This window comes from Macadamia integrifolia, chromosome 3, assembly GCF_013358625.1.
Source record: "Macadamia integrifolia cultivar HAES 741 chromosome 3, SCU_Mint_v3, whole genome shotgun sequence".
Lineage (NCBI taxonomy): Eukaryota > Viridiplantae > Streptophyta > Magnoliopsida > Proteales > Proteaceae > Macadamia > Macadamia integrifolia.
The window spans coordinates 7,425,296-7,441,829 of record NC_056559.1 but is presented as its reverse complement, the minus strand read 5'-3'; the positions used below and the strand labels follow the sequence as shown (position 1 = coordinate 7,441,829).

The 16,534-nt window shown below is 37.5% G+C and overlaps 1 protein-coding gene across 1 annotated transcript; it reads right to left on the bottom strand.

The window, feature by feature from the left end:
* Window positions 1-5,774: 5,774 nt before the first annotated feature.
* LOC122073148 (LOB domain-containing protein 39-like) lies at window positions 5,775-7,240 on the bottom strand. Its single transcript, XM_042637681.1, has 2 exons — window positions 6,763-7,240; window positions 5,775-6,669 (listed from the first exon to the last, which is right to left on the bottom strand). Exons 1-2 carry the CDS (start codon window positions 6,944-6,946, stop codon window positions 6,116-6,118), a joined length of 738 nt encoding a protein of 245 aa, XP_042493615.1. The 5' UTR covers window positions 6,947-7,240; the 3' UTR covers window positions 5,775-6,115.
* Between the last annotated feature and the right edge of the window lie 9,294 nt (window positions 7,241-16,534).

Genomic DNA, 16,534 nt, shown 5'->3' with positions numbered 1-16,534 from the left:
GGGAGTTGTTGAAAAAAAAAATTTTAGGTTTTTGTTCAATTAAGGGAGAGGGATAGGTATGCTAGAGTGGTACCTAGGAATTAGGAATGCTAGTGGTATTTTGACCGTAGGATTTGATCAAGATGAATTGAACCGTTGGATGGAGAGAAGATGAACAAATTTTCAATGCACGGTTGCAACACCTTTACTCTCTCTCTCCTCGTCGGAAAAAATCATTCATTTACCTGACCTAGCAGAAGAAAGAGAAGTAGTTGGCACCGCCGCTGTTGATGGAGCAGATGCCTCGTCTGAAAGACGTAGATCTCTCGGCCGCCATGACCAAGGTGGTCACCGACGTCGCCCAGACCTGATCGGTGCTCCAGTCCTTGGGTGAACGCCCTGATGAGGCCGTCGATCTTTGAAATCGATTCCGACAAAGAAGAAGCCCAACCTCCAAAACCCAAGCCGAGAGCGGGGAGAGAGGGACATTGGACTGCGAAAGAGAGTCCTGAGAGTTCACTGAAGATTTGCAGAGAGGAGGTAAGACTGCAAATCCAGGCGGGACGAGAGAGAGAGAGAGAGAGACGATGACGACGACGATGACGACTGGGATTGACAGACGTTGGTCTTTCCATTTTTCCAATATCAATTCAAATCTCAAGCTGACGACAACGACGGGGAGAGAGAGAGAGAGACGACGACGACGACGGAGAGAGGCGTGTGCATCGCCGACAAGTTTTTTCCCTTTCTTCCACCGATTTGCAAAGAGCTATTGACCGCCGCTGTTCCATTGACTCCTCTGGTTTGAGCTGCTGCTACCGTCGCCGTTGCTATCACCGTTGCTGCTGCTGCTATCGCCGCTGCTGTAAGCAGGAGAGGTTGCTCTCCATGACTCGCTGCTACAAGCAGGAGAGTTTTTCCACCGACTACTCTGGTTTGAGTTGTCGCTACTGCTGCTTCTCTGCTGCTACTTTCCCCAAGTTTTGAACTTTTTTTCCCCTGGTTTCTCTGGCAACAATTGTTTTTTTTTTTTTTTTTTTTTCTGTTCTTCTATCGATTTGCAGACAACAGTATCTACCAAAAAAAAAAAGAAAGGATCGTTGCTGACGACGGTGATGCTCCAAGCACACTGGGCGGAGAAGGGGCTGATTGGAGGAGTAGTACCGTGGAGTAGCGGTATTGGAAAGGGTTTGTAAGACCTCGCCACATGAACGGATTAGATTTTTTATCTTTTATCTAACGGTTAAAATCACGCTAGTATACCTTATTCCTAGGTACTACGCTAGCATATCTATACTTTTCCCTTTAATTATATATCAAACATATAGTTTACCAATAGCATACGGCTCAATAAAGAAAATAAGACTCAATGAGCTAGCTACACGTCAAGTCAAGAAAACATTAAGTCAATAAAACCTCGGACTTGGTTAGGTCATTTCTTAAACTTGAGCAAGTCTTTTATGACTCCGGACTAAGTTTCATGTTTTCTAACTCAATTAAGGTAACTCACCTAAGTCTAAACCTAGTTTTTCAATTATGATTTTAACGTTTATTTTTCTTTTTGGGATTGTCTAAATACACCCGGACAAGTGTACGTAGAACTTGACATCTTCCTTTGATTATTTTATATGTTATTTCTATAAATTCTTTAAGTTAAATCGAAAATAATTTTAAATTATGTTCAAAAAGTTCTCTCTCTCTCTCTCTCTCTCTCACACACACACACACACATATATGAGCTCCCCTTCATGTCGGTTAGCTAGGCGTGGGGGACTACATTCCACATCTTCAATCTTCTACCCTTAATTTATTTGAATGTTATTCTAAAATAGTTTCTAAGTGAATAAAATAAAAATGGAAACAGATATGCTTCCTGAGTCAGCTTGTTAAAAGTTTAGTTCATCACAGGTTATGCAACAAGAGAAAAAACCAACCTTATCTTTTTTGGAGAGAGTGAAAAAAAAAAAGTATTGCGGTTATGACTATGTGTTCTGAAATTTTTCTTTAGCAACATAAGGATTAAGTTTTACTTCATGCCTATAGATGGAAAAATTCCCAATCTCCTATTTAGTAGAAATTGTCTTTCTCTAATGCAATATGATGGTACCAATGACCATGATTTTCCTCCTTCACCATCAGTTAAAGATCCGTTAAAGGAATCTCAGTCCCAAATATAATGAACATATATTTCTATTGTTTGTTTTAATGTAAAAAACATGAAAAGTAAGAAAATTCTCATCAAAAATATCATTTGCGTAGAAATTTTTACAAAATAACAAACAAGGCCTAATTAAAAAAAATATATATATATATATATATATATTGATTACAGCAGAGACCGAAACAGAGTTCATTATACTATGAATACACTCTTCAAATTCACAGATTTCCCATGACTTCAGGAGTGGGGATTGGGTGCAATGCTTTAGGTTCATGTTGTCCTGGAGATCTTTGCATTGGGCGCATGCTTGCACAAAATACAAGCATGGGAATGTTAACTATATTGAATATGCACAAAAAAGAAAGTTTTTATTTTCCCATGGAAAAGGGTTCATCCAAAATCCTAGGATCATTATTATTCCCCTGTTAATTGAAACTTCAAAATACCTTTATCCTCATTACGACATTCGCTTTTGATTCCTTGACACGTGATATATTGCTGTAGAGTCAAAATTATGATCATTACCTCAATTTATTTTTATTGTTTGATAGAGTATGAAAGGCATATTATTAGAGACCAACCAAACAATAAATTCAATCCCAATATGTAGGAGTGTCAAAAAAAAAAGTGAAAGAACTCAATAGTCATTTATATGGCTGTCAATATCCGCCCCTTATTTATAAATGATCGGTAATAACTTAAATTGTTCTTTTATATCTTATTAACACCATTCAAAGGCCTTAGTCAAGGGATTTAATTTATATCTTAGATTTAGAACCCTGGATTAGATGCCCAACTGGTTCTTAATAATAGAGTTCTTGTTGAGTTCAACACCTGTGACGGATTTCCTAGGTCATCTCATAGATTAATTACTTAATTAAGAACTCACTTATACATAATTATTTAATTATGAATGTCCAAATGAAAGGAGTTGAATAGGAGCCGTTGATATGTCTTTTAAGCCCCCTCAAGAGGCAAATATCTCTTTCGCTTGTTTTTAGTTCAAGAGAAAAACATCTCTCTCTCTCTCTCTCAATATTCAGAATCTCAAGGGCCAACATTGAAGGGAGAGTTAAAAGATGAACAAGAAAGAGTTGTCACTCTCACACTCTCCCTCTCTCCCTCTTTCTCTCTCCACATGACCAGAAAACAATAAAAATGATTTCTCTCTCTTGACAACCGAAAGTAGCAACTAAATAGGAAAAAGGGGAGATAAATAAAAGAAGAGGAAGAGGTTGTGCTTCTATAAGTGTAAGAGATGATGACCTGAGCTCATAGCAACTTAGAGATTAATAATACTTAAGCCCCAAGATTAGGACAAATTGCCAAGCTGTTTTTCATTTTCAAAAAAATAAACAAAAATGCCTTTGAAGACAGCGAAAGGCTGTTATTCATTTTTCAAAAAGCCTTTTGAAGACTACCATAAGGTAAATGTTTAGAATAAACTAATCGACCTATGTCATTTGATTATTTCTTCCTCAAGCAAACATCATTTTTGTATCAAATTTTAGCTGCTCATGATTAAAAAATAAATTTCAAAAAATAATAAAAATACAATTTCTCTGATGTTAGATCTCAGAATGAGAAAAAAATATATTTGTTTAATAAATTCTCTCTTTCTTTGGCTATTATCATCATTTACAGAACAAAATAATATTTGTTTTCTCAACAACATAGATGATTATCATTCTCCGCATCACCATTGGTATGGATATGAGAGATTTCCTCCACATTGATAACATAGGAAACCCTCTCCGTATTTATATTTTAAGATGAAGATTTCCATGAAGTTGGTGAAGATTCCTTCTCACACATTCTCAAATAATGAAACCGTTCAAATAAAATATGGATTCTTACTCCTGTTCTTTCATTGGTGCGATTTTTTACTCCGTCATATGATAAATTTTATGAGAAAGAAGTTGAAAAAAAGATTGAATCGATATCTTTAAAATCATAATAAATTGAAGTTGGGAGGTATTATGCATATCTCCTCCACCAAGAAGCTTGGAATTTGTCTTGGTTACCTAAATTCACTGTACCTGGGCTCTCTTTATCTATTTAAAAATTAAAAATTAAAAATAAATAATAAAAAAATAAAAAGAAAGGGATGAGCGGAGGTGGAATCCGCGTCACACTGGTACTGTGGTTATGCAGATTTGAAGAAAAGCCAGAACCAGGGACCCACAAATTATTATTAAAAAAATAAAAAAATCATAATTATTCTAATTTATCTTTATATATAAATATAATAATTTATATAATAATAAGAAATAGGGAACATATCCAGATATCCATATCCTTTTATTGATTTTTTTTTACGTCAATAGACACGTGGTGGTGACTACTAGAGGAATGGACTCTGGTTCCACAGTCGAGGCTATAAACCTCTAACCTAAAAGCCACTGTTTTCGAATCTTTGACAATTAGATACTTATGATGGTAAAAGATACTCATCCAACGATCTATATATATGTTAAAAGGAGATGAAAGTGGGAGAAGGTTCCGTAGGATCCACGTCATCTATGAGAAGAGGAGAAACTTTCAGGAAAGTAAATAAATGCGACGAAGCGCAGCAGCGGTGCTAGAGAAAAGAAACAAAGAAAGAACGAAAGAAAGAAAAGCCCACTTGTGAGTGTGATTTGTGTGGGTGGGCTTATCAAAATATCTTTTTAATCTTTCTTAAGTTTTGGGTTCTCCCTTTCTTTATTGCTGCTCTAGTCATCCATCCATAGGGGCATTTCAGGAATGGAAGATAGTGCAAGCCCATTGGCCTGTGGGCCCGTGGGTCCCATGGACCTCTTTCTTTAGGTGGTGATGGTTTGATGGGTGACGTTTCATGTGGATCCCACACCCCACTTCAGAATCAAAGAGATGGGACTTAAATGGGATTTGGATGATTGATTGAGAAACCGGCCAAGACAAAGGCCACACCACAGAGTCCCGTAGACGACCACTGCAGCTGCGTCTATGGTACTGTACAAAGAAGCGCCGCCCAAATCGACGCCGGTATGAGCGGCACTCCACTCTCAGACATAAACACAAACACATTTCCGTTGTTCTTCTGGGTTGCTTCACAGACTTTCTTTCTTCTTCCCTACCACCAAAAGTCTCTTCCAACTTCCAAGGTCCCATTGCAGAGTACCCACTTCTGCTATCTTTATTTATTGAATTGAATGAATACTAGCAGACAAAATTGGTATCAAAGCCTAGAGACAGAGACAGCTCCACTGCTACCGACCATTCATCTTCTCCATCTGACAACCACCACCACCACCACCACCACCACTCAGAAAGTACATTACAGAAACAGATGATTACAGGACAGAGAGATCCATACAAATAAACTACAGCCGATTGGCTTCCCACGAGAAAAATGGGTTTTTCATTTCATTCGCTTCCCATAATATTTTACATAGCTGCTTCCTCAACTACTTGCAGCTTTCAATCCTCCCACACCTAACTTTCTCTCTCTTTCTTTCTCTCTTTCTCTCTCTCTAAAAGTCAAAACCAGATTGGATTACACTTATCAGAAGCGACGGATCATTAATCAGATGGAAACAGATATACCCTCTTCGAGGTATCTTTTGAAAGAAAAGACGAAACAATAATTAAGAGAGAAGAAGAAGAGAATAAATTTCAATGGAGAAGTAAATATGCTATTAATTCTTATTGCTGCCACAAGTTATGATTAGCTGAAACAAAGAAAAAAAAAAAAAAGAAATTGAAAAGAACACCGGCAGATTCATCTTTCCCCTCTCTACCAATTTCAATCTTAAGTAGTATAAAAAAAGAGAAATCATGTGCCGGAGATTGCCCCCAAACCTCGCCGGTTTCCCAAAAAAACCGGGTCTACACCAAAAAGATTTCAGGAAAAGGGGGAAAAAAAGGGTTACAGCGAGCAGAAGAGCTCATGTGAAAAACTAAATCACATAGATATGCACATCTCCCGCCTTAAACCATCGAATTCTACAGGTTTTAAACGAACAAATTAAGAAGTTTCCTTTCTCCGCCGCTTCCAATCTGATGATCTCGACTGTCGAAGCTCGTTGTCACAGACTCCTCAGAATTCATGGACGGAGTCGCCGGCCGCCGCTTCTCCTGTCGATAACGATCATGACACATGCCGCCAAGCCCAGCTGCCACTCTCTTGATATGAAACCCAGCCGTCAACGTCAGGTCGAGATCGCCGGACTGAAGTAGCGACACGTCATTGAGACCCTTCCTCTTGGTGGAAGTGGTGATCACCCTCGATAGTGGGAACGGATCCCGTAGCTGCGTATACTGGTGCTGTTGCTGCTGCTGCTCCGTATACGTACAAGGCACCACAACTTCCGAGGCATCATCCGATTCAGGCATCATCGTGGTGGTCAGAACATCCGTCGTCATGGGGCGCAAGGTTCCGCCTCGTAGGACTGTCTCCACCGCCGCCTGACAAACGTGCCAGTTTCCCGTCCACAGCAAACCCACTGCTCCGTTCACAGGATTCACCGTTCGCCCACATGCCTCGAACAGCAGAGACTGGAAAAGAGCTAAAGCAGTTCCACAAACCCAAAACAAATCAGACAAACCTATACATATAGAACAAGAAAGGAAGAGGAAGGTGCTAGATCAGGTGAGGTTACCAGGTCTCTGGTTCTCGGGAACATTAGAGATGAAGGACATAAGTCCGGCACGGCCAAAAAACTTGGCTACAAAAACGGTAGCATGACCCTGAGCCTCAGGGCTTTCAATCCACTGGAGACATGGACGAAGAATGCAAGCCTCACTGCATCCTTTTCGAAGAACCCGGCAACCATTGCAACTCATTTCCTCTCTACCCTTTCTGTTTATCTAGCAATCCCACATGAAGCAAGATCTTTAACCCAGGTAACAAAAAGGAAATCAATCAAGAAATAATTGTCCGATTGCTTCTTTGGGATGCAGAATTTCCTTTACTTAACTCCCAAGCAAGAGAGAAATAGAGAGAGAAGAGGAAGGGGAGAGGAAGAGGAAGAGAAAGTAAGGAGAAATGAAGGATGAGAGACGGGAGAGAGGGGAAGAGGGTATATTTATATGGAAGTGTAACGGTGAGGAAGAAGAGGTGACCTGACCTGACCTGACCAGACCAGACCAGACCTGACCAGAGGTAGTAGAGATTAGTAAGGATAGTTAGGTGTTTGGGGTTTATTTTGTTTTGTTTTGCTTTTTGTTTGTTGTTCTCATCTCACCACTTGGGAAGGTGGAGAAGAACAAAGGAAGATGAAGAAGGTGAAGAAAGGGAGAGAGAGAGAGGCATGAGGCGTGGGGTAATGGGTCATGGGTGGTGGGGTATTAGGTTAGGTTCCAAACTCCTGGGCGCGAGCGGCTCCGTGTTTCCGCGACTGCCTGTCCTTTGCCGTTGGATTCCTTGCGTGGATATTATCGTTCTCCACTTCTTTTCTCCGCTTTTTTTCCTTTTTCTAAAGCAATATTCCTTTTCCTTTTTAAATAAAAATAAAAATTAATTTCCTTTTCCAAAAATGTCAATTTACTATTATTAGCAAGAACAAATGAACAATCATAGTTTCATACGATGCCGTGTACGTATTCTAGTCTGCAACTGTTGTAGACACAGCTACATTTCATGTCACCGTTCCAACTTCCAATCGATGGAGCTTTGATCATCAATCACCGTCAAAGTAATCATAGCCATACGATAGGGATGATCAAATCAAACAAAATCAATGGCCCCACCATGATTTGGTGCATGGTATCAGATCGGGTTTTTGACTATCTTACCTCAGGTTCGTACCGATCACTTGATATGGTTAATCCAATATCAATGCCTCAAACCATAGGCCCCACATGATTTGGACTACCACATTACATTGGTCTACTTTCATTCTTCAAGATTGATGACAGCCATTATTAAAAGCTTAAAACCTACCTGATCTGCCATTGATAAATATGATTTTCCATGTTTCACATGTTATACTAACTAAATTAGGTAATGTGGTAAACGCACCAAAAGAAAGGTCTCAGGAGAGAGAGAGATATTGTTAGTGTAGATCCCATGACTCATTGTATATTAGATTGAAGTTGAATTTCAATAAATCGTATTGAATTATTGATCATCGTTGATATTAATAACAATATCAATATGGATCAGTTATATAAGATCAGATCAGACTAATTTGCCCCTCAAAATATTGGCACATTTTATTCAAATTCAATATCAGCCATGAACAATCCTATCCCAAAACCTAAAACCTTGGACCCATGTTTTATTTTTATTATTAAACATTTTATGGAAAAAAACATTTCTGGAAGATCTAAGATCCATATCCACAGCTTGCCAAGGAAAGTTGGTTGGCATTAAAATTTTGAAGCCCTTAAGATGGACCAATGACCACAAGTCAAGTTTCACTCTCAAATAGAAAGCCAAGTAGTAAAGTAATTTTTTAAAAATCCAATGAAATGATATGAAATAACAACCATGCATGAAATGATAGATGTAGATCATAAAGGTCTTTAACCTTGAGACCTTATATTTACAAATATTGTTGGCTCCTGCATTTGAAAAAAATAAATTAAAATAGCCTATGTACATTTTTGGACCTCAAAAATAAAGATATTCCAGGTCCTCCTTGCTTTGACTACCTCACACTTGGCACACCTATAACCCAAGACTTGTAAGTCATGATTATCTCCACCCACACAATCTACCATGGTTGTCCACAAAGGTTAAGCCCTAAAACAAGGTGCCCAAAGGATGAGTAATTTTTTTTAATATTACATTTATCTCCAAGAAAAATCCATGCAAAAAGCCTGCAAACAACTATAGCTATGATAAATTTTATAGTTTCTATATGGTTTGTTAAAACTTGAATATATTTTCCTTTTAGCCCTTGTTTGTTTCGATATTAAATTTTCATTCAAACAATATTTTACATGAAAATTTTATTCCTATAAAAATGTTCAATTTTCAAGGTTTTTTCTTGCGAACAAACAATGTGAAATCTTATTTGCAAGGACATTTTTAATGTTCTAGCTTTTTACATGGAAACTAACATATACTTTTCAATTTTTACATTGGACAAGGTTTTCTTAGACCATGTGGGGAATTCCTGGAGTGGTATTGTAATTTATCTTTCATTTTTTTTCCTTTCCTCCTGATAAAATCCTTTGTATTATATAAAACAAAATGTTACATTAACAATTACATATGTGGATCAATATAATAGAAGAACACACCAATCTCACTAAACAAATTGTTTAAAAAAGAAAAAAAGAAGGAGTAAATTAATTTTTATTATTGGATATTATTATATAAAGAAACCATGGCTCATGTCAACTAAATTTATAGGTGAATAGATCAGGTTCACATATGTTCTCGTACGTCCCTGGTCTGTGAATTTAGAATCTATTAAATGAAGAGAGAGAAAATTGATTCTAAATCTACGGATCAGAAACATTTTTGTATATTCTCGTACATGAACCTAATTTGCTCTCAATTTATAGAAGGTAAAGGAAGAAGAAGTAGAGAATTATTTCTTGGTGCATGTAGCCATTTCTCTATTTCTACAACTATCAGCCTATGATGTATGATCTGATCTCACATGTCTCATGTAACATATATTATATGCAAGCCTAAGTAAGGCCAAGGCATGTTTAAAGACACTTTGGTCAATAATATTAAAAGGCACTGTTTGCCGTCCCCTTGAATGTGGCATGAATTCCAAATGATCCGACCCCAGCACAAAAGTATGATAAAAAAAATGATTAAAGAATTAACGTAATAAATAATATTGATAAGTGAAGTATGACTTTAATTATACTGCTCCAATTGAAAAACTTGAATTGACTATGAATCGAGACTTGTGACCATAAGGTTACAAATGTGAGCTGAAGTATGTCACCGGTCACTTTACTTAAAATTATAGTCGCTTCTATGGTATAAATATAAACTGGATTTTTTGCAAATTGACATCCAATATAAAACAGTTCAAAAGTCCGTGTCAATAGTTGATGCAATCAATTAATAGGTTATGTTTGAACTCTTAAGGGTAGTAGCTTTTCAATTAAGAAGATAAACTCCAAAATATTTGAAAAATAAAGGAGTAGGTCAACCTTTGGCATGGTTAGTCCTACGGGTCCATACTGACCCTGTAACTGCATGAATCGAATCATACCAAGGTTGAATGAAAAACAGTGAAGAGCACTAAATATCCCTGTTTGGGTGGTTCCAAGGAAATAAGAGGAATAGAACTCAAAACCACACGCTTCCAAAGACAAATATCTCTTACCAACTCGGCTACCCCTTGGGGTTAGCCTACTTAATAGGTTGTGGTATTAGAATCCTTCAATAACAAATTACCTTATACTAAACACCCATCTTTTAAGAACCTATATAATTATACGTTATACATATAATTTGAAATTGTATGTATATCTATATTGTTGGCTTCTAAGATTTGTTTCGAAGAATTCAAAACATAAAAATCTCTCTTTAGAGGAAGAGGAGGGGATACAAAGTATAATAGTGCATGATGGGTCATATGATTAAGTGGACTATAAGGTTTTTCCAAAGAATCTTCTCTTTAATGGATAACTATTCCAGATTCTGGACCAGCCCACATCGTCCTTCCACATGGACAAAACCTGAGGCATTGTGGACAAAAAACCACAAGGCCCGCACAGCCGAAACAAGCAACCAAGGAAGGCACGGCACGGCACGGCACGGCACGGCACAGCACTTGACAATTATGCTTTTTAGCAATTTAGCACACAACCCATTCATTCAAACAACCAGAAACCAACTGGATTGAATAGTAATGGTCTCTGGTCAGGTGTACATGTCTATATTCTCCACATACATGGCGTCTTTATCCATTGCGGACTTTTGATGAATAATGAACTGGGCCACATAAAAAAGAAAGATTTCTTTAGGTTTGGAAATGGATATTCACATGGGGATGTCGGCATCAACTCTCAGTGTTCTATGTTTTTTAATCTTAGTCCCCAAAACGGATAAGAGTATATCAATCACAGAAAACAATTACTAGTATATCTCTATGTTAAGTTTGTCTCGAATTCTTGAGCTGTTTTGAAAATAGATTTGATTCGACTCGACATATTTTGGTGACGATCAGAATGAAAAATTTTCTGAGATATGTGATAGAAGCAGAGGCCCAACCACGATAGGCCCAAGCCTAGAGCCCATCACTGATCTCGTATGGGAGTGCGGGGGCGTAGCTCCCGTGGTATGGTTTGATCAAATCGACCATGATCCGATGGGTCTATCCGTAATTTGGAGTATATATAATGTACTGTTGCTTGTTGAAAAAGTTATTGTATTCCAGGGTTTTCACGCAGCTAGGGTTTCAAGGCAAGTTTTTCCTCGCCGTTGCTAGGGTGTAATTTCTCTTCTGCATAGTGAATCATCTTCTTCTTCATCCGAGGACGTAGCACACCACCTAAATCTTTGTCGTACGGATCTATTGTCTCTTTATTATTCGTGTTTCTTGGTGTTTGATCTAACACTCTATGACCACATAAATTTTTTACTATTACATCTCTTTTGGTGAATTGTATCCTAGGAATAATCTAAGGTCTAAAAACTTGGAATCAAATGCGAGATCTATCTCCATCGATAAGGACTCAAATCATCCTAGACTCGATCGAAATCAGTTGGGAATCGGACAGACTCAGCTACAATCAAGCAATTAAGGTTAAAATTCTGAGTTGAATATACTAGTGTGTTGTGTTCATTTTCATTGTAGAATGTTATGTAGACACACTATGTAATGCTTTTTGATTAATTTCAATTCATCACTCAAGTGAAGTTCTGTTTGTGAGGATAAAAGGTGAGATGCCTTTGTACGTCTCAAGTACAGTCTCCAATGAATCAATTCTTGTAATCCAATCCAAGTCCTTTTCTTATCCTTTATCTTCTTCTACCAATGTTGACTCATACCCTCGTGGATATTGATCTCATTCTCCCACCCCCACCACCGCAAATGGAATAAAAAAGACTAGAGTGGTTTGAAAAATAAGGCTATGATTGAAGAAAACTTTGATCGTTACAATATTTTTTATTTTATAAAGTGATAAGACTTTTTATCGGTTGTGTTTAATATGTATTCTCACATAAGATTCTAGGTCTAGAACGTATTGCCAAGGAGGAAAATAAAGAAGAATCGAATTTCAAAATGTATTTTAGTCTATAATCATTATTTTATATGGACTCACAGAAATCAAGTCTTATTCTAAGGAATTAAACTAAACTTACATGCTATCTTGACAAATATATCTAATTGGATTAGAAATTTGTCTATATCTCCAAACCCTTTGTCCATTTCAGAGTATGAAAGTGACTAATGCCCTTACTACTACTGCCTCAGATTCTCTCTAATTCTCTATTTTGCAGGTAGTTTTGATAATTTAACAAAGGATGTTGGATTAGACTCTTTTAGTCTACATCAAAACCACTTCATCTCTGTAGAATTTGGGAATGGATTGATAGCTATGTTTGTTGTTTGGTTGCAAGGAATATTTAAGGGGAAGGAAAGTGAAATCATCCCGAAAGGAAGAAATGTAGAATATTCATCCATGTTATAAAACTATTTTACTATTAACTATTGTAACTATGTCCAATATTGAAAATAAGTTTGTGCAACTGAATGGTAGGCTTAGTAAAATAATTATAATCGTTAACCAAAAACAATTAAAAACAATTTATTACATTATAATAAACTCATAATTTTATTTATTTTTATAAGGGTATCAATGGTGTTTACTTGCTAGAGCAGGCAAATGGCACACATTATAACTCACCAGAATTTAAGCCAATAACAGTTTTTTTTTTTTGGGTCAGACAAGTAAGTTACTATTGCCAGCTTCCTTATCACCTAAAGTAACTTGTCAAAGGAACCCCAAGGGGTAGCTCTGTTGACAAAGATCATTTCCTCACAATAAAAAGGTAAGAGTTTAACTCTCCTTGGGGCTTATCTATCAAAAAATTTAACTTGTCAAAGGGCAGGAGAAGCGAAGGGTAGGGCATGAATGTAAGGAAGGGTGGTGAGGTAATCGTAATCGAATGGAGAAAGGTTAGTGGAGGGAAGCCAAGGGTAAAACAGCCAAGAAATGTGGGAGGAACACTATATTGAATAATTTTGTAATCCCAAACGTTTAATCTTGTTAAATGATACATTAAGTGTAATCCTGTAGTTTTTACCCCATTTTCCCATCCTTCTTAGTTGAAACAGTGCATACTGATTATTGTGTACACACACAGAGTTGGCACCCAGTGGAAATTGAGTTGTGGTAATGTATAGCCCATGGGCTTTAGAACAAAGCCCACAAGGGACCCACTTTTGAGTTTATGCAAGAAGCCCACGAGTGTGTTGGGTTAGTAGTACCCTCTAAAGTTACGTGGAAGTAGCAACAATATGAATGGAATTTGAGCCTTTCATGAGGGGTGGGACAGTCAATCACCCCCACTGTGTCTGGCATAGGGACCACACTGCCATTTAGGTTCTAAACACTGTGATCTACATCCATGTTCACGTGATTTGAGGAAAAACCCCTCAGTGGAATAAAACCATGAAAGGCAGAAACAGATCTTATAGATATGATTTGGAGAATGACCTGATCTGAGTATATATCTTCATTGGTAGCGACAGGCCCAGAGCTCAGTTAGGATAAGAACAAGAGGAAGCAAGATCACGTGAAGGAGGATGGGATCCTCACCTTAAATTGATCGACGTTGCCTTCACTTTGGCGTGGCAGACAGGAAGTTCATTCATTGACCCTACTCAAAGCCTTTCCCAAGTTCGAAAACTTAAAAAAAGAGCCTAAATCCTCCAAGCTCCACGGCTCCACCACATCCTCAAGTACATGGAAATGAAACCTGCAAAAATGTAGTTCCTTAGTTCAATTAATCATCAATTATGCATAACCTTTTACTTTATATAACTACCCGTACCATCCAATCATCGCACTTGCCCAAAAAAAAAAATTTATTATTTCGATCCGTAGCCTTTTGGATGCACAACAGCACAGCTTAATGACCATCATTCAGCAATAAATGTTAAGGATTTAAAAAAGCAAGCTTGTTATGAAGATTACCAAGAACACTCACTTGCCAGTGCAATTTCAAAGTATCTCTTTTCTTTTCTATATGAAAAAATTCAATCTTTTCTATATGTAAAAACCAATAAGGGCAGAGTTAATAATAAATGGTCCTTGAACTGGAACATAAGGTGCAGCAGTGCACAGGATTTCATATCATTTAGGGTCCGTTTGATAACATTTCAAGAAATGCATTTCTGTCGTTAAACGAAACAAATAGTGTTTGATAAAATTGTTTCGTTTAACTTGTTTTCAGATATATAAACTGAAATTTCTACCTATTTATGATTCAATAAATGACCCAGGCGAAACAAGCTGGTAACGACTCATGGTCATTTTTTTCTCTGGTTACTATCGACTTCCAAAAACATGACTTATCAAACACCGTCAATTCCGTTTCTATTTCTATAAATAGAAATTTATGTTTCTGTCGTTTCTTTTTCAAGAAACAGCATAAATTAATTAATTAATTAATAACTCAACAATATAACAAAGCGATTCAATTCACCAATGAAATAAAGATGAACATAAAGTTTTATTAAAATTAGGGCAGGATATTGCTGCCTGGTCATGTAGCCCCTGCACCAGCATGTGTGCTAATGAGAGCACACGCAGGGGCATAAAATTAGATGGGATTATTGATTTCATAGGGGGTGGAGTGGTAATTTCACTTGCTCATGTGTCTAGGCTTAGGGGCTATGCAACCATAGGGGATGGAATGGTAATTTCGCATGCTCATGTGTTTGGGTGCAGGGGCTACACGACCACATAACCTTCTTTTCCCCAAAATTCAATAGATAAAGGTGATAAACTCAGTTCCTGTATTCTGGGCAGGGGGGCTTCAGTAACTGCTAGTTTACGCTTTATACTGTGGTGAGCTTGATTTCCCTATTTCCCATGATAAACCCCAAAATTATAAATCATAACTGAACCTTTTATATCTTTTCATCTCCTTTTTTTTTAAGCGCTTTCATATATTTTTATTCATTGACAGGGTAAACACCAATGTGAATTGTAGACAATGTCCATTTATTGCTTGCTGCTTTACCTAGAATTTTCCAATCTGAAGTTAGTTTCTCGTACTCGTTGATATTGTTTTCTAACTTTAAAGATTAAATGCCTTTCAATTACTAATATAAGCTATGTACCAGGATAATATTCAAAAGCACTGTCCTTCAGTGCAGGTTTGTAGCCCAATAGTCATAAAAGTAGCGTAATGAGTGACCTGAAGTTGCAATCTAGGTAATACTCTACTAGTTTCATAACATGTATCTCCAATTCCCCTCTCTAGTGGTTCACTAATGGCTACCATTCCCAACACTGGTAATTGTTGTAGAACTGAGGAAGAAGTCATGACATAGGAAATTTGGAAGGTAGCCCATTAAACTAATTGCCACCTACATATGCTTGCCTAGTTGCCTCCCAACAAGAGGTTTAAGTTGAGGTGCAATTGACGCAGAAAATTGGTGACAATGTAAAAGGTAAAACTGTTGTGCTCAGCAAAGGAATTGCCTAAGCATACTGTCCCCCCTTTCCTCCCATGACAAGATCTTAGGGCCCGTTTGATAACGTTTCTGTCATTTCTGTTTCAAGAAACGGCAGAAACATAAATTTCCGTTTCTAGAAACAGAAACGGAATTGAAAGTGTTTGATAAGTCATGTTTTTAGAAGTCGATGGTAACCAGTGAAAGAATTGCCACAAGTCATTTCCAGAAACGGTGAAACAAGTTAAACTTGTTTCGCCTAGGTCGTTTCTTGAACCATAAATAAGTGAAACGAAACAGCTTTATCAAACGCTTTTTGCTCCGTTTCTGCTGTTTCTGAAAACAGAAACGCGTTTCTTGAAACGTTATCAAACGGGTCCTTACCCTTGCCCAAGTCCACTTTGATTTTGGAAATAGTTGGTTCATTATTTGAATGAAGTGGTAGGGGTAGGTGGGCGGGCTCAGACCAAGTTTAGTAATAGATCTCTCAACTGGAAGTATAGTTTTTCATTGCAAAAGTTGCTACACCAACAAATTGTGGAAGTAACGAGAAACCAGATGGTGAAATGGGCTTGGATTTGATTAAAATCAATAAGCTTCTTAAGCAACAAGAATCAGGTGTGGTGAACCACACTCGTAGTATGCCCTAACCCCCCCCCCCTCCCCCAAACACAAACAAAACCCAAATTCACAATACACTAACTCAAAAATGCTCTGACATCCATGCCTACAGGAAGTCTTCTGCCGGGTAGTAGAACAGGACATGCTATGACATATCCTAAACATTAGCATATCCAACCCCTCTCCTCCCCACATCCCC

Excerpts from the sequence above, each read along its gene's own strand:
- LOC122073148 (XM_042637681.1), bottom strand. The coding sequence starts at position 6,946 with ATGAGTTGCAATGGTTGCCGGGTTCTTCGAAAAGGATGCAGTGAGGCT. Across the intron at positions 6,670-6,762 it reads TCCCGAGAACCAGAGACCTG|CTCTTTTCCAGTCTCTGCTG; the intron begins GTAACCTCACCT and ends GAACTGCTTTAG.